We start from the raw sequence: 23345 nt of genomic DNA, 5'->3' as shown, positions 1-23345 counted from the left end.
CAGAAATAATCAAAATCAGGCTATGTTCAGAGAAAATGTGGGAAAGACAGTAGCAACAACGCAAATGTATGTTGAGTCCAAGTGAGAAATGCCTGTGATAGACACAACATTAGAATGGAACTGCTCTACAAGCGAAAGTGTGTAAGCAAAAAGCAGGACTATGATCTGGCAGTCCAGAGACCAGTTTGCATCTCATGAATTTGCGTTACACTGACAGTGGTTCTCAATATGTAGAAATTAAAAGCCGCGGGCCGCCACTGCAAAGTGTACATAACCGGAAAACTTGAGTTTTCCTTGGCATTGGCGGATTAAATTGGAAATTTCAGGTGAACCCACTTTCAGATTGACCTGCAAATAAAGTGGTTTAGAAAATCTGGCTATTTGCAACCTGTCTAATTGTCTGGCTTCTTCTGTGTCTTGCTATGGTGGAGTTTGTTGTGGCACTGTCCCAGATCTCACCAACTACTTTGATGTACAGCTGGGCGGTATATCAACCTTTTAAGGTATATCAATATATGTTCACACATGATGTACATAGGATGAGACAATACCGTTTATATCGATACAGTTTGATGTTGCATTACATAACCTGTTTCTTCCATTAAGAAACCAATGTTTGCATTGCTACTCCCTCAAACTCTCCGCACAACCCCAGACCCACTCTCCTCCTTCGTCTGAGCTGCACCTGTCTTAGTTGTGTGTGCTGCACAGAAGTAGAGGCTTCTTTGTGCGCAGCCGCCTAGCTAGCGTCTACCAGTAGCCTGTATGTGAGGTGTTTAGGGGACAGCGGTAAATTTTAGAAAATATAATGAGTTACACTTTCCCCCTCTAAACTGTTCTGCGCAACCCACCACCACAAGTAAATTATCGTGGGAAACACTGAAGACCTGGTTTATAAAAAGAAAAACAATGGTTCAGTTATCTGGAGATGGTTCGGATTTAAAAGATCAGATGAGCAGTTCCGTTTACATTTTTATCCTTAATTGAACAGCTCTGTGTTTTGTTAAGCAGGAGAGGAAAACTTGTAATTGTACTTTATTCTGTTATTATTGTTGAAAATAACGCACGGAGCATTATCAGAGATAGGTCTATTTTTATTTAATATAGGCTAATTATTTTACGTATATTTTTCATTTTCATGTTTTGCAGCTGTATCTTTTCAAACAGGGAAGGAACATGTGGCTTTGACTTACAACTGAACATTTAGCCCTCTTCGTAGAAAGTTCGAAGTAGTATATATATATCGTGTATTGACACTCAGCCTAAAAATACTGAGATATGATTTTTGTTTCATATCAGCCAGCCCTAACTTGATGAGTACAATATTATAATAACCGTTAGAAATGTTCTACCAAACTATAAAAATAAGACCCAATACATATTTGCATGTCCTGATTGGAGTTTTGTTGCTTGTTTTTCAACTTCTGCAATGAAAATCAAGATCAAGAGAGAGGGAGTGTGCAGATGGGCAGACAGAGAAGTAAAACTGAAACTTAATTCATGCTATGTAATTCAGTGCAATTCTCAGGTTTATCAATGAAGTGTTTGAGACTACACTCCAGGCTGGAGTCTCGGTTGACCTTGAGAAGCAGGGGGATGGCTGTCACGTGATTCGGTCCAACAAGGGTTGAACAGACGCGCGGCGTAGACCCGCGTTATATGTGGGTCTGCTGTCTGAAAGTGGTGTTAGTCTCTGTGGTGAAGCATAGACAGACCCATTGTGGTTTCTGATTCGCCTGTGCTGTGTGAGCGAGCAAAAAAGGGATACTTAGAGAGAGAGAGAGAGAGAAAAAGAGAGAGGAGGGAGAGTGGAGAAAAGAGACAGAGCTGTAATTGTTTGCTCTCCTTGTTGCCCTGAGCCCCCATAGCTGATACCTACTGCATGCTGTCTCACGCACACACTCACACGCACTCACGCGGCGGTTGACACTGTTGCTGCCAGGCTGATACGTCTAGACGTAACAATGCACGTCTCCCAAGGGAGGTAGAGGAGTGTGTGAGCCTGTGTGTGAACCTCATTCTCTCTCTCCCTACATCTCTCCCAACTCTTTCTATCCCTTCATTACTGAACTCTCTCTCCTTCTCACTAACTGTGCCAGTCTTTTTAAGTGTGCGTGCGTGCCTGTTAGTGCCTGTGCGTGTGCGCGCCAGCCAGGTCGCTGCCATGGTGCCCCAGCAGCTCCGGGCCTTGTTGATCACGGCACCGTGCCCAAGAGTTACCATAGCAACGACAGTGGCAGCAGACAGGGCTGTGTGTGTCTATGTGTGTCAAAGGAAGACTGTGTGTGTGTGTGTGTGTGTGTGTTTGTGTGTGTGCGTTTGTGCGTGTGTGTGTGTGTGTTTGTGTGTGTGCGTTTGTGTGTGTGTGTGTGGGCCCAGTGTGGTGGGCAGCAGGCTGTGAACTCAGCAGGCCTCTAGCTGGGCTGGAGCTCTCTGGGCAGCAGGAGAAGGATGAGCAAGTTGGAGCAAAGAAAGCGTCGTTTATTTTTGTCTCATTTTACTTTAAACATATATTATAGTTCAGGTTTATAGTTTATGGTTGTACAATTAGACAAGAAAACCAACAGGGTGAGTGCCTGGGACTTGGGGACGAAAACCGTGATGCAGAACTTGCAAAACTTCCTCCGCCAGCCATGGAGGAAGTGCTGCATTTCACAGTGGAGCACAGTTCTGATTGCCAGGTGGGACTGAGAATGGGTGGGTTTTTATTTTTCATGACTGAGATGTAGCTCTGAAGTGCAGCAGGAAAGCGGAAACGACTGCAGAGGAAATAAGCCAGCTGGTGGGTTTATTGAGCTCAGCTTGGCTAGGTAAAATAAAAATGAACACTTCACTTGCTGCCTCCACATTTTGCCAAGCTTTTAATTTTTAGGGGAACATGTAAATCCTAGTCATTTCAATGAAGATTCTGCTGTCATTTCCTGTTTTCTGCTGTCATGTCATCTCCCAGAGCTGCGCCTGGTCAGCCCGCATTTTTTTTTACTGACTGTTGCAGCGATAAACTGCTGCTTTAGCTCTGGTGCTGTGTGCTGCTTGACTGCCAGATAGGATTCATAACAGCTGAAGCTTAGTCTCTTTAGTCTGAGAGAAAAGGCATTTCCTTTGCTGGTGGGAGTAGCTCTCCTACTCTGAATTTGCAAGCAGCTAGGAAGCTGTTCCCTGCGCACACAGGCTCTACTGTCAGCATATATCTACTTTCAAGCCTGAATCGTAGAATGCGTTCTTGAACAAATGATGCTCCTTTGTGCAAACTAAACTAGCCAATCCTGCTTTTCTCTCAGAAGTGTCTAAGGTCATCCGAACTCAGATGTTAAGTTTATGGAGCAATAACAATGTTAGAGGCCCCAGCTGAGTGTGTGCAGTCTCTATAGATAGCCTGATTTTCATATCAGGGCCAAACAGGGTGAACCTGTATGCCCTCATTAGTCACAGAAGGGAGTTTTCCCCAGCATTTACTTTTTCTTGTTGCCAGCAGAAATTATTTTGAGGTAGATATACAGTATGAGTTGGTCCAAGTTATAGAGAGCTATGCACTGAAAAAGACTGTTGCTAAGCCAGAATACTACATAGAAGCAGACTGAGTTGAGTCCGTGTCTGAGTTGAGTTTGTAAGTAGTTACCCCCTCAGTCTGTCAGCCAGTTAAAAACTGATCATGTCTGTTCTCTCTCTTATTATTATTTCCTTAAATGGGTACAGCTTCCATTTTGTGACACACGATTGACTATCTAGTACTGACACAGTAGCACTGACACTCCCTTGTACTGACAGGAAAGAGAACATAGCACCATACCGGTAAAACCTAAAGATTTATAACAATAATGAATCTAATAATAGATGATGATCATAATAATTGAAGCAGTGGGTGTGGAGCACGATCATGGGGGCAGTAGGTGGTTTGGAGTCACAGATCCAGACTCTGCAGCACCATGGGCAGAAATACCTGCAGGAAGAGACAGGAGGAGAGAGGAGAGAGACGAGAAAGCACAAAACTACAGGAGAGGGAAGAAGTCAAGTTAGTAACGAGCATTAATGCCATATGAATCAAGCAGATGGAGAGGAAGAGGAGGAGAGAGGAGCTCGGTGCATCATGGGAAGTCCCCCGGCAGCATAACTAGGGGATGGTTCAAGCCAAGCCTGAGCCAGCCCTGACCGTAAGCTTTATCAAAAAAGAAGGTTTTAAGCCTACTCTTAAACAAGGAGAGGGTGTCCGCCTCCCAGACTCAAACTGGAAGATGGTTCCACAGTAGAGGAGCCTGATAACTGAAGGCTCTGCCTCCCATTCTACCTTTGGAGACTCTAGGAACCACAAGCAAGCCCGTGTTCTGGGAGCGCAGTGTTCTAGTGGGGGTAATGTGGTACTATGAGCTCTTTAAGATATGATGGTTCCTGACCATTAAGGACTTTGTAAGTGAGGAAGAGGATTTTAAATTCTATTCTGGATTTTACAGGGAGCCAATGCAGAGAAGCTAACACAGGAGAAATACTCAGGTTACGCAGGATAATTCACTGAACACCCTGTCAGCATTATGCAGTGGGACTATCTCTTGGGGAAAAAGGTGAACTGACACCTCAAGGTGCATGTAACTGTAACATGCAAATTAGCTATGATTCATCATTGAAAAACTCATTGCTCAAACTCACACTGACTATGTCCTCAGACAGTTTTGTGCTCTAATAGTGACTGCTGTTGCGTGTCTGACAGCTTCTTTTCAGTGGCAGGTCAGCTGAACTGTCTGACCTCCCATTGGCCTCTCTCACACGCACACACATACCCCCCCACACAAAGGTCAAAGGGCCATCATTGGGTCCCTGTGTGTGTGCACTGTCTGTCTATGCTGTTTACTCTCTCTTTGTGTTTGCCTTTTTGAATTGGGACAAGCTACTGCTACTGCTGCGGTTGCTGTTATTGCTGATTGTGTCTGATAGGGCCAGGTATCAGACCTCCAGTACGTTTTAGTACTGACTGAGTGTCCGAAACTGTCAAGCACTGAAAGCCGGTATCCAAGGGTTCAAGTCTAGCTGTGGATCATCCCTGTTGACTATAAAGGCAATAAAACCCAGGATTACGTAGTAAAAAAAAAAACATATTTATATTCCAAAGTAATGGATAACATTATGGTAATAGTACCGAAACTGAGGTATTGTATCAAATAAAGCTGAAACAGTTGGTCGATTAATCAATTAGGTGATCAACAGAAAATTAATTGGCAAATATTTTGATAATTGCCTCAGTCATTTACTGAGCAAAAATGGAGAAAAAATGTTTCAGTTTGTCTGATGGGAGAATCTGCTGCTTCTCTTTGTCACATATCATAGTAAATGGAGTACTGTACCTTTGTAGCTTTGTAGATCAGATTCATTTCCTTAGTCATAAAAATGGCGTTGTATAGTTAATAACTGTACGACTTGGAGGGCAGGAGGAACTGATTATTTGAAATACAGCCTAACTTTTTGGGGGAAACCACCCAAATATCGTTTTGGGCACCTTGTGATAATTGGATGGTGTCCCCCAAAAAGCGGAGAACCCGAGTCTTCGGCAACACTGCTGTCACAAAATAATATTTTCAGACAGCCTGATGGTATATTTGATATCTATTCTTCAGGTTGAACAACTTTTATGTGTGTCTTTTTTAATTTTAACTTTCAGTAAATAGGTGATTGTTGCCACATTGTAACATGTTTGAAAGAGTTGTAGTGTAACCTCTCTGAACGGTCACTGTCACGATATAAATAAACTTGATGGCCTCTCTCCTCACTGCAGCAGAAAAACAGACGGAACGGCTGGCTTGCAATGCAAATTATTCAGCCTGCTGAGGGAATAAGGGTGCTGCAGATGCCGGACTGATATTGTTTGGACAAGTGGATTACTGTTGTAATAACATCAGACTGGTGCTGGTAATGCAGACTGCCAGCACACACTGTTCTCTAGCCTGTTCAAGAGTCTGTGCTGTACACTGTGTTCTGGAGCCTCTGAACTTGGATGAATTCTGGGGTGCAGGCAGGATAGGCCTCCCCTCTCCCCTACCTCTTTTCTCCTTTTATTTAATCTCTCCTCCTCCCCACACTTCCTTCCTCCCTTCTTAACTCCTCCTCTGGCTTCCTTCCTCACTGACGTTCAGAGCAGAGGCCATTAACTGCAGCCACTGTACTTTTATTTTGCTGTAAAAACATCTCTGCCTGTGCTTCAGAAGACGGCTTTGAGTCAGGCATCTGGTTTGTGTGGCTTTTACAGCAGCACAAGGGCAGAGTACTGTATGGGATATTTATCCGACAGGCTTACAGAAGGGCCTGGATGACTGGGTTTCCCAGAATGCTGTTCTCTGAAAGAAAGCCTCCCTCAGTCCCCTCCCTGTGGCTGCTGTGGTAAGCACACAGGCCCAAGCTGGTAGTGGCTGAAGTTCCCAAATGAGATGCTCAGCTTGGCAATGTAGCATCTTTCCAACACGTTTTCTCTTCTGTCTTCTCTAGGAGACACTGTTTTTTGTTTTTTTTTTAGAGCAGTGTCTCCTAACCTGGGGGTTGAGACTAGAGCTCAACTGATACTGGACTTTAAATGTTGATGCCAATTTGGAATTTAACTTAGTGGCATCATCAGGTCAAAATTTCGATTGTCCAATAATTTGGTTCATGACCAAATACCTGCAAAAATAATGGCTTCAGCCTCAGCTCTACTTTGCAGATATTGGCATGCTAAGATGCTAAACCAAGATGGTGAACATGCTGCACAGCAGCATGTTAGCATCATCATTGTGGTTAGGTTAAAGTGTAGACTCTTAGTCTTCTTCTTATGTAATATTGGAGAGCTTTACCTTGTCAGGTCTCTTAAGATGAAACAGTCTGACGTGGGAACTTCCCTTTTAGGTTGAACTGCTCACAACACTTAACTTATGATAAGGGGTCATGTGTAGGCAAGGTTCACAGGCCAAAAAGACTGGAAACCAGTGATATGGGGGGTCACCAGACCTGGAGAAATCAGGTGTAAGGGGTTAATTTGGTTTTCAAATACCTGTTATCTGAAGGTCACTTTACCTCAACCATCTCACTGGTGGCGTGTTAGCTGAATTTGGCTCTACAGGCCGGGTGCACTGGATTTTTCCTAGAACACACAGCTTGTTCGATCTTATGTGTGGTTGAGGACGTTACCAGAGGGTCATTTAGCACAGTTTTGGTTCTGTACCTTTACTCTGCACTTTTCTCCCTCAGTTCTACTTGCTCCGCATTAGGTGACTTATATAGTGACAAAGTGCTTAGAAACTCAGTTTCAAATGTCTGTGTGAGAAATGGGTTGGGTTACTCCTTCATTTCTACCTTAGATAGCAAATGTTGAACTGAATATGTTGGTTAAATTGATTATTATTTTGTTGATGTTAATTTGTTTAACTCTTCACCAACTTACTCATCTTGGAAGAGAAAAGTTATTGAGTTTGTCGTTTTGTACAGTAAGTGCCTCATACCTCTACTCTTTGGGGGTAAATATCGGTCGGTTGAACTGGCCTGGGAACTGACCAGCTTTTTTTTTTTCCCCTTCCATCTGGTTTGTGCTAGTTGGCCTTCTTCCTGTCAGTCTTACCCCACCCGTCCTCTGTGGCTGCTGTGGTGGAACAGAGGCAGGTTTGGGTCGGTTTATGTTTCAACTCAGGCTCTACTCTATCCCACCCACAAATACAACTGGGATAGGGTTGGGTCGCACCAGGACTGGGATGGTCCCTTCTTTAAAGTTTTGCGTGTTTCTTGCACATTGTCATGCTTCTCGTAGAAGTTATTTTGTGATTGAATTAAGTCCAAGTGACAGTCTGTCCTGTCAAAAAGTGTTCAGGTGGGTTGTGGGTAATACACTCCAAAAATTGTACAGAGCTTTGTGGAGGAAGTGTCTACCAGCACCGAGGCGTTACAGCTCAGATGGCTGAGTGTATGTTGTGTATTGTTCTTTCAGAGCTGCTTGTGCACACAAGGACAAAAACTGTACAAACGCACACACAGAAACTACACACACACAAGTGAGTGAGTGTCCAGCCCTGAGTAAAAGTGTGAGTCAGAGGTCAGACTGGGTGCCAAGACCAGACAAGGTCAAGACTTCTGCTCAGAACAAACCGACAACACATGACAAAAGAGTCTCAGACCACAGACAGAGAGGCAGGGAAGGAGTGGAGGAGAGAGAGGAAGGAGGGATGGACAGATGAGGAAAGTGGGAGACGCTGAAGAATAAGAAAAGCAGGGAGAGAATGATGTGGTTGAGAGAGGAATGCACGATGGAAGATGGATAAAAGCTGGAAGTGTTCGGAGACTGCTAGAAGGGACATGGGAGAGAAGGAGGAGGAGGGAGGGAGCGGGTTAGAGGAAAAATTGGTTAGAGAGATGGCGGGCAAGTGGCAATCCAGAAAGGGTTCAAAGAGACGGATTGGGAGCAAAGGGAAAAAAAGGACGAAAGGATGACATGATGAACAAGAGACAAGAGGCATGGAGGTCACACCAGCTCTGATGCTGGTGTGTGTGTGTGTGTGTGTGTGTGTGTGTGTGTGTGTGTGTGTGTGTGTGTGTGTGTGTGTGTGTGTGTGTATCATAGATTGTTTTTTGTTGTTCAGGACAGACACACCGCAGTTATTCAGCGTTTCCACAAAGAAACCACTGTGCGCTGGGACGGACACCACTTTCCTTTAAATTGAAGCTTTTCTCTGTACAATCCCCAGGCACACACTCATACATATGCATATGAAGCATACCTACTGTGAGCCCTATGTACTGTACTGTATGTGATAGACTGTCTTGGAGTTTAACCTGTGCTACCCCCTTCTGGTGAGCACGTGTTAAAACAGTCAGATTGCTATTCAAGGACTCTGTGGCTCCTTAAAAACATGTTATGTTAAAACTCTAAAACATTGTTTTTCCCCATAGAGAAAACAATCCCACTACAAGGTGCATTTAGTAGCTGCTCTGGATCTTTGGATCATATAACATGAGCCCAGTTGTCATGGAATCACAAGAAAAGCACAAGTGTCAGTGATGACATTGATGATGACTGTTGTATTCAAGTGTCCCAGTAAAGTGCCCAGTATTTCATTTCATAGAAATAACAAAGATGGTCAACAGTGACAGTGTGAATACCAGGACTCTGAAAGTAAAGCAGCTAAATGGAGTTAAGCCATCATTCATTTTAATACTTAGTCCTGTGCTTTTCCTACTGTAGCATGTCAAAATGTCACTCTGTGAAAAAGACTTATTGCAGATTGTATTGAACCGGATTCTGTAACTGTAGATTGGTCAGGTATGAAGAGAAAATACGATTGCTTATTTTTTCTTTTACTTTTGCTACATTCTCATGAAATGCTGCAGGACTCTAAAAACTATTTAAATTAGATAATTGGAGAAGGTAAACCCTTGTTAAGGGTTCTTACGATGATTTCATAAGCCACAAAAGTTGGCAACTAACTTTTGGGAACTGACTTTTTTCTTTTACTTTCGAACTTATTCATGCTTATACTTATTTTGAACAAGCATATACAGACAATACAAAACAAACTAGCAAATAATTGACCGTGCGTGCCTGGATATGCTATATCTTCAGTGTCAATAGCCACCATGAAAGAAAAGTTCAAACAGGCCAGAATTGGCTGTACAATGTCACAGTCTGGCGATGTCCAGTGAGTATGATTTAAAGGGTAGTTCAGATAAACTGTACATTAAGCCACTATCAAAAGGAGCACATTGTTCAGCATACACTACTTACTGGCTTGCAACTGCCGGTATCTTTACTTTTTCACCATGCTGAGAATTGGACAAAATAAGTCATTTGAATGGGTCAAGTTGCAGTCTGGGAAACTGTAATGGACTTTTTAAAAGAGTAATCTCTGACATTTTATAGACCAAATGATTATCAGATTAATCAAGAAAATAATACAGACAATAATACAAATTAATCAGTAATCATTAGTTGCAGCTCTACAATGGAGCTTCTTCTTATATCCGACTTTTATACTATACAAATAGCCTGAACTTAGGCTTTCTGAAATTTTGCAAATGTATTAGTTGAAATTGGTAATGTTTTTGAAAGTATTTGAAAATACTGTGTTTGTTTAACGGTTTGGGTTATTTTGGACCTGCACCTCTTGTAAATGTGTGACTCTAATCTTCCTCTCTCCTTTTGTGTGTTTGTGCAGCTGAACTGGAGTTTGTTCAGATCGTCATCATTATCGTGGTGATGACAGTGATGGTGGTGGTGATCATCTGCCTGCTCAACCACTACAAGCTCTCCACCTGGTCCTTCATTACAAGGCAGAGCCAGGCCCGCAGGCACGACCATGCCCTGCAGCAGGTCCGTATGACTCTGTGTGAGTGTGGCTGAAAGTGAATGAGACAAAAAGAAGCAGTTTGTATTGGGTTGTATTTATCTGCTCTGGCAGCGCTGTTCTCTCAGCATCCACGCCAATAACATTTTCATCTAAACTGATAGTGCGCTAAAAACTGTGTATGTGTCTGTCAGTCCATCCGTTCTCGGTGAATATCCCTGCATAGTCATTGTGACAGTACATTCTTTATTTCTGAAGCAGGACAAACATAGCTCACCAGTTTGTTCCCCGCAAAGCTGCGCTGAGCTAAATGAATCCTTTTATCCCAGTCAGAGTCTCTGTCCCAGTTTCACTGAGGTAACAGCTTTGCTCCAGTCTGTTAGGTGAACTTGCTGAATTGGTTTCTTCAGAACCAGACTTCAGTCAGACCTTGATGTTTAATTCACTACATTGCTGTCTAGACAGCATTGGCACTGCCCCCATACTGACATGGCGACACTCCGGGACAAACACACACACAAACTCACTTGCATATACATATACTGCAAGATTGCACCTACTGGAAGTCTTCACTACATAAATTATTTGTATGTCTGGACACACATGGATGTAAACTGCAACTTGACTGGTTGGAGGAGGCAAACAACCGCAAGGCGGTAATTCTAGTTTTCCATAGGGAACAACAGGATTTCCCACCAAACAACTACTCTTTATCATATTACAGCTTAGCTAACTAATTCTGTTTATTGTAAACCAGTGACTGATGTTTGGAATATTAAATTTGTAGTATTGAATTATTAATTATGAAAGAAACAGATTAAATAACTGAAAAATAACCATTTTCTACATGCTGTGAAACCGGTCATCTACCACACAGCCTCTAAACAACCAAACTCTTAATTTACACTTAGTTTTTATTGTTCTATTTTAAATAGTCTGCATCAATATGATCATCATATTATGCTGCAGTTGACTGGACATTGCTATGTCACCACAACCAAACAGACAAAATACAAGCTCTAACTTAATTCTGCGCTATGTAGTAACTATGGAAACGTAACCGTACCTGGCTATCTGTGACGCCTGTGCTGCAGATTTGTTTCTGACACTAATTTAGGGCCATAAAATGCGCTGTTATATGGCTGCTAATAATATTTCCTAAATCTTTTCAAAACACTAATCCTGTTGGTGAAATAAGATTCAGCTCTAGTTTGTTTTCACGTTTGAGCTCGTAAATTCTGTTAATCTGTCCATTTGCTGGGTGGTTAGGAGCTCAAATGCCATCAAACATAGAGCTAATAGCCTGTGATAGTTGTTGCTAAACCAAAAATGTAATAGACGTTAATCACAATTGTGGCTGATTTCAACTTGTTACCTTAGAAAAATGCGTTGAAAACAACGCAACTCGTCCTAGCTCCCAGCGTTTGGAACTATTCAGCTTCTCCACTGTCTGCCATCACTGAAGAAAACTGGCCTAACAGAGTCAGTGGTGATTTGTCGCTCTCTCTCTTAACCCACTCTGGCAGACACAAAGCAAAAAATGCCACAAATGCATCAAGAAAGCAACAAGCTGACAAAGCCCCGTAGCAGATAAAGTCCAATTTGTTAGAACAGCCGACAGCCTTTGCCCCTAGCAGACACATAAATAACCAGGATTTATGGATGTTTGTCGTCCTTTTCAGGTTTCTCTTTCTCATTAAATATTGTTGACTGTGCCATCTGAGAAAAGATCCTGAAGTTAAATGTGCATGAAGGGAAACTGCAATTATATGATAGTTGTGTTTCTTTGTTGTAGCTTTTATCTTGCCTATTTTTAAGACGGGAGCTGTCTGCCTTTTGTTGTCCTCGCTCCCGAACCGGGCAGGATTTTGGGTTTGAAGCCATCAGGCGTCTCTCAGCATTACTGTTTCATCTTTTGTGTTCTCATTAAGTTGTTACATTTTGGGTGTTTTTTTTCTTTCTTTCCTTTCTCCTTCCCTTTTTTGTTAAGGAAGAAAGTGTGTATCGTCAGCTTAATGGTCTCACATCAAAAACTATCCCAGACATAACAAACAACAAAGCTGTGATGGTTGTTGATTTCTAAAGCTTTATCAGTAGCAGTGAATCTAACATGCATGAAACATGTGCTCAAATACACGTTCAACGTTCGGAAATTATCATTTTGTCCACACTAGATGATAAAGATATACTAAGTCAACATATTTGTTGGTCACATGAATATGTGAAAATCCCCCTAAAGCTCAATTCTAAAGTTATTCATAAGCTTCAGACAGAGGTATACAAATCTTCAAACCACCCGGGAAACTTTTAACTCTTAGCCTTTCTCTTTGTTTTGTCTGTTTCGATGTTCAGGATGGGTGTCTGTGGCCTTCAGACAGCGGCTCTCGACAAGGTGCCTCGGAGGTAAGACCCCCAGCTCCCTGACACCTATTAAGCCCACGGCCAAGCCTTAATCACAGTGAGAATGGCGGTCCCAGCAGGGCTATGGCTGTGCTTGATATTTACAACCATGGTGACACTGAGCACCCTGAACCATTGCGCTCCAGAATCAATAGAGGTAGATTCAGACATTTACAGCACCGTGACAGCAGTATGTAGAAAGTGGTTTTGGTATGTCGGTTCTGTCGAACACCGAACTGTCTCCTACCATGTTGCAAGTTTCAAGCAGTATAATCAAGTGTTGAGTGGGGCTGATATGATCTACAATTTCTAGCAGAAGCTGACACATTTACTGTATCTTGATAATGATAAATGTCGCAGTTAATATAGACATTTGTAATAGATAACTACATGAGATTTCCTTTTTCGTGCTAGCTTACTTTTTGTTTCTCTGGAATAATAACAGTATGACCAGCTAAAGGACTTCTGGACCGGACTTCTGGACCGGACTTTGGGTGGATTCGTTAGTTGAATATAAGGCTTCACGTTTCTGTTCAAAAGTAAAAAATAACAATTTTTTCAATTCAGAGTTGATGTTACGATTTTTCTCCTATGATTTTTAAGTACAAAAAAAAAAAATACCCATTGTCAGCACATTACAATATCTGTTTATCCTCACCATCGTCGTGTTCCTTTGATTCTGACTCATGGTCTTGTTCCTGCAAAGCTTTTTAATGATCATCCCATGGCACTGTTTGTCAAATGGTGTAACATGCAAATACAGAAGAATTGTTGTCGTGTAAGATGATTTTCTATGTATATTCAGCCTACAGTGGAAGCATTGAAAGACTGCTATCCTGACAGTAGAACAATTTTCAAACAAGGTTTGGTGGTGACTGTGAAATAACTCCTCTATAAGATAATGACATAACTGAGAACAAACACAAACATGTATGAATTGGATTTAAAGCTGCACATTTTTGTTCACAACAAAAAAAAAAAGATTTTCAACTCAGAATTGAGGTTACAACTTTCTCCTATTATTTTCAAATAATGAAGCCACTCATTGACCTCATTTGTCTAATTTAATAAAAGAAACATCTGTCCCTTCTCAGCTGTTCTTTGTTTCTTATTCAGCTTATTTTCTCAGCGCTCACCCTTGTCCAGTGGCTCTGTGGTGACAGGAAAACTCATAGGTCACAAAGATCTTGGAATTTTGGCTGTTTGTAAATATTTGATCATCCAGGAATTGAAGCGGTTGTTGTTGCACTGGGCACAGCTGGCAATATTCTCCGAACAAAATCACAATTTGGCAAGACTCGTGAATACATAGCTGCGAAAAAATGCCAGTACACTCACTGTGACCGGTGATCTGTTTGCTTAATGGCGTGCATGCCAGATGGAGGAGCTTACGAGCCATGGTGGGAAGAGATGCGCTGGGAAAACAAGGAATACAGAGTTCAAAGAACAGTTGAAAACACAACCAATCACATGATAAGTTGAAGACAATTGTATCCTGAGGCCAGTCAGGCCAGGCTGTGCACACTTTGGCAATCATAGCCAGATGTAGCACTTTGTGTAGGCAAAACGGCATGTTTGCATCGAAACAAACACAGCAAATCTTCTTTCATTTGGAGCATCCTGCCAGCCAAAACTGTTATGTGTAAACAAAACTAAAGGAGATGAAGAATGAGAAATGAGGGGTGGATAGAGAGAAAAGCATAGAAGGCAGTTCAAATGTTTCAGAAAAGGAAAAGGTGCAGTAGGAGGAAGGGAGATAAAAAAGAAAAAACAATGTCAACGTACAAGCACCCAGAGAGACCTGGAAAAAAAGGAAAAGGCCATGGAGAGACAAACACAGAGGGAGACACAGCCAATGAGTGTGGGTGGCTGATAGATGCAGTGATGGGGACTGCGTGTGTATGTGTATGTGTGGTAGGGGGGTGGACGGATTTTGGTGCATCATTAATCAGCAGCACCTCCCCTGACACTGTCTAGACAGCCGTCTGAGAGCTGCCCTGCTCTGCTGCGCTCTGTTCCCTCTACCAGCTCTACACCTTTCTCTCCCCCTCCCTCTGTCTATTTGTCTGGCTCTATACATTTTATTTTTTCTCTCTGTTCTGTTTCTTTCTGTCTTTATCCCTCTAGCTCTCCTTTACTCTCCTTTCTATCTTTATCTCTGTGGCTCTTTCTTCTCCTCTCCTGTCTGTTCTCTGTCTTCCCCTCTCCCTTACCTCAGTAGTCTGTCAATTCACTCCTTTCACTTCCCCTCTTTCTCTCTCCGTCTCTCAATTTCAATTGTCCTGATCCTCTGTCCCCCCAGGTTTTTTTTTCTTTCCCAGTATCTCCATCCTGACTGCCTTGTCAGTGGAGGTTGACTTTTGGAGCCACAGTCACTAATTGAAATGGATTCCCTCTGATAGTGATTCGCCACAGTAGAAATGTGTTGAATTGGGCAGAAATGTGAGAAATGAAGCAATGCATCATGCGCTCACTGTCTGAAGAGCTAATTGAGGTGAAGATCTCTGGCAAAAGCTGGAGTATGAACCTCTGTGTTTAATGTTTTAGCAGGCACTTTGGATCTTTTCTCCTTTTTGCTGAAATTGCACTGTAATGTCCTTAATAGCTAATTGGTTACACATTGCATGGGTGCTGTCGCAGCAACAGTATCATCATTCATTGGACTCTTGAGTGTTTACAATGGAATTCAGTTATACTGATTAATTTGTCATAAAAAAATCCAAGCAGTAAACAATAACTTAAAAATGTAGTATACTCAGCAGACTCTACTGTTAGGGATGTCAGGATGCCTGATATGGGAGATGTATTTTATCAGGTTATCAGGAGATTCATCCGGTTTTCACATAGAGCATCCATCTCTGGCTGAGCCAGCTGATTCTCCACATACACAAATAGTGTAAAAATAAGCTGTTTATTCTATAACCATTGTGTATGGTGAAAATTTACTTTTTGTCCAGGGAGCGTCATGTGACATGCAGTTCCATCTGTGGCCACTATGCCAAAAAGGCCTCGCAGGTCAGCTTTGTTTCTGGGGTTTGGTTGGGAAACCCAGGGGAGTCACAGGTTAATTTTGAGGCAGGCACGACTAGAAAATAAGAAAGGAGAAAAGCATGTCTGATACACAATATTGTTTTTACTTATACTATTTTTACTTTCCTCAAATCTTTGCTTTTTCCTCATAAAATTCTGGATTATTTTACTTCTTCAGGACTCAATAAATTAATAAATAAAAACTATTCAAATGAAATGATCTGAGAAGGGAACGTCACTCTTTGATTCCTCACGGCTCATGGCCATATTCAACCTGGGACAAGAGATTGCATGTACAGGCTTACAGCCAGAAGGCTTGGGAGTGATATATCGATATCCTATATATTTTACCAAAATTGAGAAAATACGGTACAGAGTCAGTACAAGTCACTCAAATTTTCTCTCATCGTTCTCTCCTCCTCCACACCCACCCTTACTGTCCCTCTCCTCCCTCCCACCCTCACTCTTTTTTACCCTTCTGCCTCACCCTTTCTCCATCCTTCTCTGTCTTTCTCTCAGGTATTATACGCTCCCCAGGCCAGGGATCGCTTCAGCGCTCCCTCCTTCATGCAGCGCGACCGCTTCAGCCGCTTCCAGCCCACCTATCCCTACCTGCAGCACCAGATTGACCTGCCGCCCACCATATCGCTGTCAGACGGCGAGGAGCCCCCGCCGTATCAGGGGCCCTGCACCCTGCAGCTCCGCGACCCCGAGCAGCAGATGGAGCTCAACCGTGAGTCGGTGAGGGCACCGCCCAACCGGACCATCTACGACAGTGACTTGATCGACATGGGAGGAGGCGGGGGTCTGGGAGGAGTTGGGGGAGGAGGGGGAGGCATGGGAGGAGGCGGTCCAAGGCCGCCGAGCAGTAACTCGGGCATCAGCGCGGCCAACTCCAGCAACCACGGGCGCATGGAGGGCCCCCCACCGGCATACAGCGAGGTGATGGGCCACTACCCCGGCTCTGCGTTCTTTCTACACCAGCACAGCAATAACCAGAGGGTGGGGGGATCGGGGGGGCCGGGGAGCAGGACGATCCAGCAGCAGAGCCAATCAGAAAGCACAATAGTACCTGCCAAGGCCAAGGAAGGTCAGCCGGAGGACCTGGTTTGAAGAAAAGGCCAGCAAGGCAGGCCGACCACCCCAGACTGAAAACTCTCTCTCCACTTCACCCCTGATCACCTGTAAGCAGTGGTCTCGCTCACTCTCTCTCTGTCTCTCTGATGTCCTCTTTCCACACTCTCATGCACAAATTAATATCAACCTTAGCTACAACAAAACAAGGAAAGAAAGGAACCAAGCGTTGATTTAATTTCGTTTCTTTCCAACGTTAGGATCTCAAACAGCTAGCACTGCTGCAGCAGGACGTATGCACTGCGTGGAGACTTTTTTTCTCTCCATCATATGAGAAAGAAACATACTGCTAGCACAGATTGAAACAATTTGCTTTTTTGTCCCCCCGGGTGACGGCCTTTATCTGCGGGAACTGAGGATGATGTTATTCTTTTTCTTTTTCTTTTTCTTTTTTTTTTTCTTGTTCTTCTTCTTTTTATCGGACCGGGATCTGTGCACAAAGCGAGGACTGAGCTGAGAATCAAGGACTTACAGAGAACACAACAAAACAAGAGACTCACAAACCCAAATCTTAGTGCCAAGGTTCATGAGGAAGCAAAACAAAGGGGGAAATGACTCATTGAAAACACAAAAAAGAAAAGTTGCACTATCTTTTTGCTGTAAAAGAGAAGAGGGAAATTATACTATGTGATGATACTGATGTTTTTGTTTTTTTGTTTTATTTTTTTGTTTGTTTTTTGTTCTTTTGTTTGTTTGTTTTTTGTTTATTTTGTCCTTTTCATGAACGGACTGACTGACCGAACTTTGGCTCCAAAGTTGTTTAAACAGTTGGGAGCAAAAAAAACAAAAACAAAACAAAAAAAAAAAAACCAACAACAAGTATTATAAGCTTATGTCCTTCCTTTTTTGAAAACCACAAGAAATACTTGTACCCAGCCTATGACATCTCTGTCTGCTTACACCACAGGCACAGTGAGACTTAGTAAGAGAATAACCTTGTACTGCTTCACGTCTGAGTACACTTCAGCCTAGTGGGGATGAAATCTGCCTTGTAACCAGCCGTTGGGTGGACAAAACATTTCTTACTTCCTCTGATAGTTTGTCACAAGATTTGGAGATGGGTTTCCTGCGCCAGAGTACACTCTTAGAAAGATGAGAGCTGCTTGGCGAGAAACAACATGCTCCATACCAACAATTCTGGGACATCTGGCCAGCTGGTTGGATATCAAGTTAACCAAAAATAGCATCATTCAATAACAAAATAAAAAACATATCTAAATGTCCATCCAGCAGCCTGGTCACGGCAGATTCTTCTTTTCTCAACCCTGTCTCAACCTCTGAGCACTTGACACTTCCTTTTTCCTGTTTCCTGCGTCAATAACCCCCCCCCCCTCGTCTCACCACTCATCTTGACATGCACAGTGCATTCTGCCAACAGCCTCACTGAACTCCAACCCCGCCGCCATAACAACGAAAACACAAAACAACAACAACAAAAAATAAAAGAAGGCTTGTCTCTCCGTCTTCGTGTCTCAAAAGCCACAAAAAAAACAAAAAAAACCAAGACATCACAAAGTGAAGATTCCTGTCTGCATGCGACAGCACAGCGATCAGGTTTTAAACGAAAATTGTTTGTGGTCAAAGTCAAAGGGCTAAGGGAGAGTCCTTTTTGTAAAAGAAAAAACCTTTTTGAAAATCTAGCCTTTTACTCTGCTCATCGTTGCCTTCTCCTCTGCTCTTGCGCTTTCTCTGTCTCTTGCGCTTTCTGTCTCTCTCTGCCCCACCCCCACCCCCACCCCACCCTCACCCGACGATGAACGATGCACACTGTTCGTCGTCCCTCCTTTCATCCGTGTGCAGAAAAAGTGCATGCAAATGATGCAGAGTCCGCCAAGCCCTTTAAAGTGGAGACTGGAGTGGAGACCTTGTTTGGCAGTGTGCTAGTGCTGTCATCTCCTCCCCGTGTGTGTGTGTGTGTGTGTTTGTGTGTGTGTTTGTTGGTCAGACCTTTCAACAACACAGAAAAGCACTTAGTGCTCCTGCAGGAGCATTGTGTATGTGTGTGTGTGTGTGTGTGTGTGTGTGTGTGTGTGTGTGTGTGTGTGTGTTAGTATATCTGTGTGCAGCCGAGTGATTTATTAGTCAGCTTTGCCTGAGTTCAGAGATTCAAGGACATATTACTTATTGGGCACTGTCCAAATTAACACATTATTAATGGAGCTTTCATTGGAATTCAGTGGAGTGGCTCTTTTAAAAAGCCAGAGATGCGTGATGGTTATTATCGTGGTGTAGAAGTGACCTCAGTGTAAAAGCTCAAAGAAACTGCACCTCAGTCCACCCACAAGTTCCATCAAAGCTGCACAAGGAAAAGTCCACCTGGCTTGATAATTCTGTTGACTGCGTCCCAATTTCATGCAACAGGTTTTGAGTACATGGTGTGTTCATACTGAAAACCCTTGTGTTTTTAATGTGTGGTGTCATTTTGTCCCTCAGTGCAATGCTCAAAAGAATTGGAGGGGCTTCTCACAGCTGCAGAGTATTAAAACAAATTGAGGATGGTTATGAGACAGCTCAAGGAGGATCTGGGAAAATAAAATATGAAGTAATAAATCCTTGGGAAACAATTTTGCTTTCTCTTTGAGAAGAAAGAAAGAAGATTAAAGGATAAGACTGATGCTTTTTATTCTTAATGTCAACAAATCCCTTGGAAAGAAATTGTATAAAATTACAACGATCAGCCACATCATTAAATGCGGTAACTGGTTTTAATATTACGGTTGGTTGATGTACATATTAGTTCATCTCTCAATACTTCCTGACTCCCCTACTCTGTCTGTGGCTCTCTGCCTCAAGCCCATTGGTCCTTACAGAAGACGTAAATTTTTAGAAAGACCTCACAGATACATGATTTGTCAAAAAATGGTTAACTCATGGTCCATGGACTTTTTTTCTAAAGCTGGTCCGTCATGTTGGACATAAGAGATTCACATCCAATGCCAAAGACCATCTTTGAAAAGAGAAAGGGGTTACAGTCTGTCCCCCATACATACGGCCAGGCTAGAGTCCCATACTATGGTCATGTCATAACAACTGAGCTAAATTGCTGGACAACTGAGCAAACTCAATCTGTGGAGGAAGACCTGTGATAGGTGGTGGAAAGCTCCAGGAAAAGGGAGTTCCTGCCTCCAATGTCAAGAACCGATTTTCAAGCTCACCAAAACCGAGTTTCCTTTTTTTTTTTTTTTAAAAGGCCCAGTAATTTTTCTAAACCAGCTGGACAATGGTTTTAAGCAAATGTTTCTCAAATAAGAAGAAATAGTGCGTATTTTCGGCACTGTTTTCAGTGGCGGTTTGATACACATTTGGTGTTCCGCTTAGTATCTGGGCTAATTGGAGTACAAGTCAAAAGAGAGTGCAGTGTGTGTTCGTGCTAATGAAGGAACATGTTACCTATTTCAATTGTGTGCCTCACTGATGTGTTTTCATTCGTTTTTGGACAACAAGGGAGCTGTCTGGCACAGAGGAATAAAATACACGCACAATACTTGCTGGTAGGAACAACACATAGTCAGTTTGGTCTTCTCATGGAATTAACTGACAATTACAAAAATTTAGAATGTCACCAGACTTATCCTTTAATCAGTTCATTAAGACGTAAGAAAGAAAAAGTAAGAAAAGTACATTGATTTGTTGTATATGTACTAACTGAAAAACCAGTAAACGTTGACAATTGGTATATAGTAGATACCTTCATACTATTATTACATAGTATGGAATTGGAACACGGCAATCATTTACACTCAAATGAAATTATTGGACACATGATGTGTAAGGAATTTAGAGTGTAAAGTCGCTTAATGCAGCAGATCTGAGTTCCAGCTGAAACGTCAAACCGGGAACCTGGAAACGTTCCTGTCAGTAGTGAGGAAAGAACTAGCATCCCCGTCTTGTGCACTTCCGGAGCACATCTGGTTTTACGCTCTGCAGATGTCATGATGATGGGAGAAAAAAAGCATTTGCTCGGTTTGAACGAGAGCCCTGTGATTCTGCTACCATCAGTGTGTTTGAATGTTTGCATGTGTGTTTTCTGGTTAGTCTGTCCATCTGGCTCTACAGTTGTCTGTATGTGTGTGTCACTACATCACTGCTGCTATTGCTGTTGCTGCTACTGCTACTATTGTTGCTACTGCTGCTTCTCATGTCCCTCCCCCAGTCCCTCTGTCCTTCTGTCCGTCCTTTCCCCTCAAATCATCCATGACTAGAAGGAGAGAAATGTGACCCTCTGCAGTCAAGAGCACAAGTATTGAGACAAAACGTGGTCTTGTTTCCTGTAAGACCCATACTGAAACATTTTCCTTTTGTTACACAGAAAAGTCTGGGTGAAGAGATTGTCCCAACACTTTGGCCTTTGACTGTACGGACCTGCTTAAAACCTGGGTTTCTTTCCTCTTTTTCTTCCTTCTTTCTGTTGTTTCTTCAGCTTGTTCTGTCTGCGCAGTCATAGCTTGTAAATAGAGGCTATAAAGATGGATTTTATGTTTTCTACAAGGAGGTTTGCATGTTACTATTATGTGAGTAAATAAGGTGCCTAATGTTCATGTTTGAGCAGACCACACCTTGGTTAAACTGCTACTCGGAATCCTTACAGGTGCTTTATCTCGGAGTGACCACCTGTCTGGCAGAATGGAACAAAAATACGAGGAAGGGTTGGTTAGGATTGGTTAAAAAAAAAAAAAGATAATTTCTGTCCTCCTGCAAAGTAGTTACATGATTTTGGGCACCTGGAGTGGTTGTCCAACATTTCTCATCCAGTTTTTGAGCTCCTCAATCTGATCCTGCAGAGAATTAGACAAAAACTGCATTTAATTCGAGGCCTACATGAAACTATAGATTTAGTGACCGCAGGACCAGCAGGGTGTTTGTTTCCATGTCAACAAATTAACTCCAAGCTGCAGTCAACCTTGAGCATTTTGAGCTCTGGGTTACGTAGCTTCCATTGTGCCGAACAGGAGCGGTCGCTCCCACCGAAGCAGCTGTAGACATTTCAACCAGTGATTTGGCCCATGTGTGGAGCAGACATAGGAACCCACTTGCACTCAAAAAGCTCCCACCTTCGTTGTGCCTCACTTCCAACGGTGCTTTTTTCAGTAGTCTGTCTTTCTTTATGTTTGTTTGTAAGGTGCTGTATATAACTTGAATATATTATGCACATATCCTACCCAATGGGTAGAAACCACAAAAAATGTTGTGAATAATGTAATATAATGTATAGACAATATAAGAATTTTAAGAAGGCAGCATCAAATTTGTAAATGCCTACAGTTAAAAAATGTACTTTGTCTTTTTTTATGAGAAAACATGGTTTGCATTTATGCTTAGAATATGGTTGCAACACAAATACAAACTTATAATATTTTGCTATAAATAATAGTGTGTTATGATAAGGATGAGATAACCTCTGGATTAAGGAAGTTGTTGAGAAAAGATATTATTCACTTTTTTATTTGATTCCTCTTCAAGAACAAGCCGTCACAGTGCTTGCCATCATTTGGGTACTGGCTGGTGGTTTTATTTTCACCACCTTCAACTAACAAATGTATAGTTCTATTACACAGATCTTTTAAGAAAACGTATATCACACACAGATCGGTTGGTGTTTTCTGCCTCAACGTCAGCTGGGTCGTGGTCGAATTCCAACTCACTTTGTAAATTGTTGAACAAAAAGCAGAAGCTCTCTACTCTGGGAGATGAGTCACGTGACCACTGCACACGAGAGCCATCAGCACTTCCTTAAAGGGGAGAATATGTGTCTGTATTCATCTATCTTAACAATATTTTAGTTCATTTCAGCTGTAGTTTTGTATATCTGCCAAAGTATAAAACTGTTGAGCACACTCAGAACTGCTACAGATCTGGCTGGATGTTAGGCTCTGCTTAAAGCCATCCAGCTTCGTTACAGGTGGATCATCATCTTTTGATCACATGATTTCTGAGCAGAAAGGAAAAATGGTCATTCCCTTTTTTTTTTTTTTGTCAAGATTGGAGAGTTGCACCAGCGTGAAACGTGTGAAAAATGCCGTCAAAACTGTCATTTAACTTTTCTCTCTATTTCTTTTTCCTACATTACAATGTTATATTTGGCACAGTATATTGAAACAAAAGTCATGTTTAATCTGCAGTCATTTATTTACAGTATGTACTGAAAATAACTCCACTGTACAATAACCGCAGAGCATGTTCATTCTTATCTATAGATGATGTACATAGCAACGCGCCATTTTCTCTTCAAAGCACCAAATCCGAGGCAGTTGTGTAGTTTTAATTTGGAAAAGTCTCTATTGTAACTTTGGTTAGAGCTCGGCTCTCCTTCTTAATAGACCTGTTTTTCGTTTCCTGCACTAGCTTGAAGAGCTAGCTTGGGCTCAGACTGATTTTTGATTTCTGCCCCCGCAGTGTGCTCCTTCTTTCCACTTATGAGAAGTCTGTACTCAAATGCTGACAACAAGTAGCTGTTTCTGTTGTTCCAGATTTTAATAATGATGATGATAATAATAACAA

At 42.3% G+C, this 23345-nt stretch overlaps 1 protein-coding gene across 2 annotated transcripts in view; it reads left to right on the top strand.

Annotated features, from left to right (window-relative positions):
- The window catches only part of ldlrad4b (low density lipoprotein receptor class A domain containing 4b), a 249642-nt gene extending 228129 nt beyond the window's left edge, over positions 1-21513 (top strand). For both annotated transcript variants that reach the window (XM_040117967.1, XM_040117968.1), the window contains 3 exons: positions 10155-10309; positions 12636-12686; positions 16233-21513. In XM_040117967.1, coding sequence (XP_039973901.1) covers positions 10155-10309; positions 12636-12686; positions 16233-16826 — 800 coding nt within the window. In that variant the 3' untranslated portion in view covers positions 16827-21513. The remainder of the gene's footprint in view (positions 1-10154; positions 10310-12635; positions 12687-16232) is intronic.
- Positions 21514-23345: the final 1832 nt, after the last annotated feature.

Source organism: Xiphias gladius, chromosome 22 (genome assembly GCF_016859285.1).
Source record: "Xiphias gladius isolate SHS-SW01 ecotype Sanya breed wild chromosome 22, ASM1685928v1, whole genome shotgun sequence".
NCBI lineage: Eukaryota > Metazoa > Chordata > Actinopteri > Istiophoriformes > Xiphiidae > Xiphias > Xiphias gladius.
This window is presented reverse-complemented; position numbering and strand designations above follow the sequence as displayed.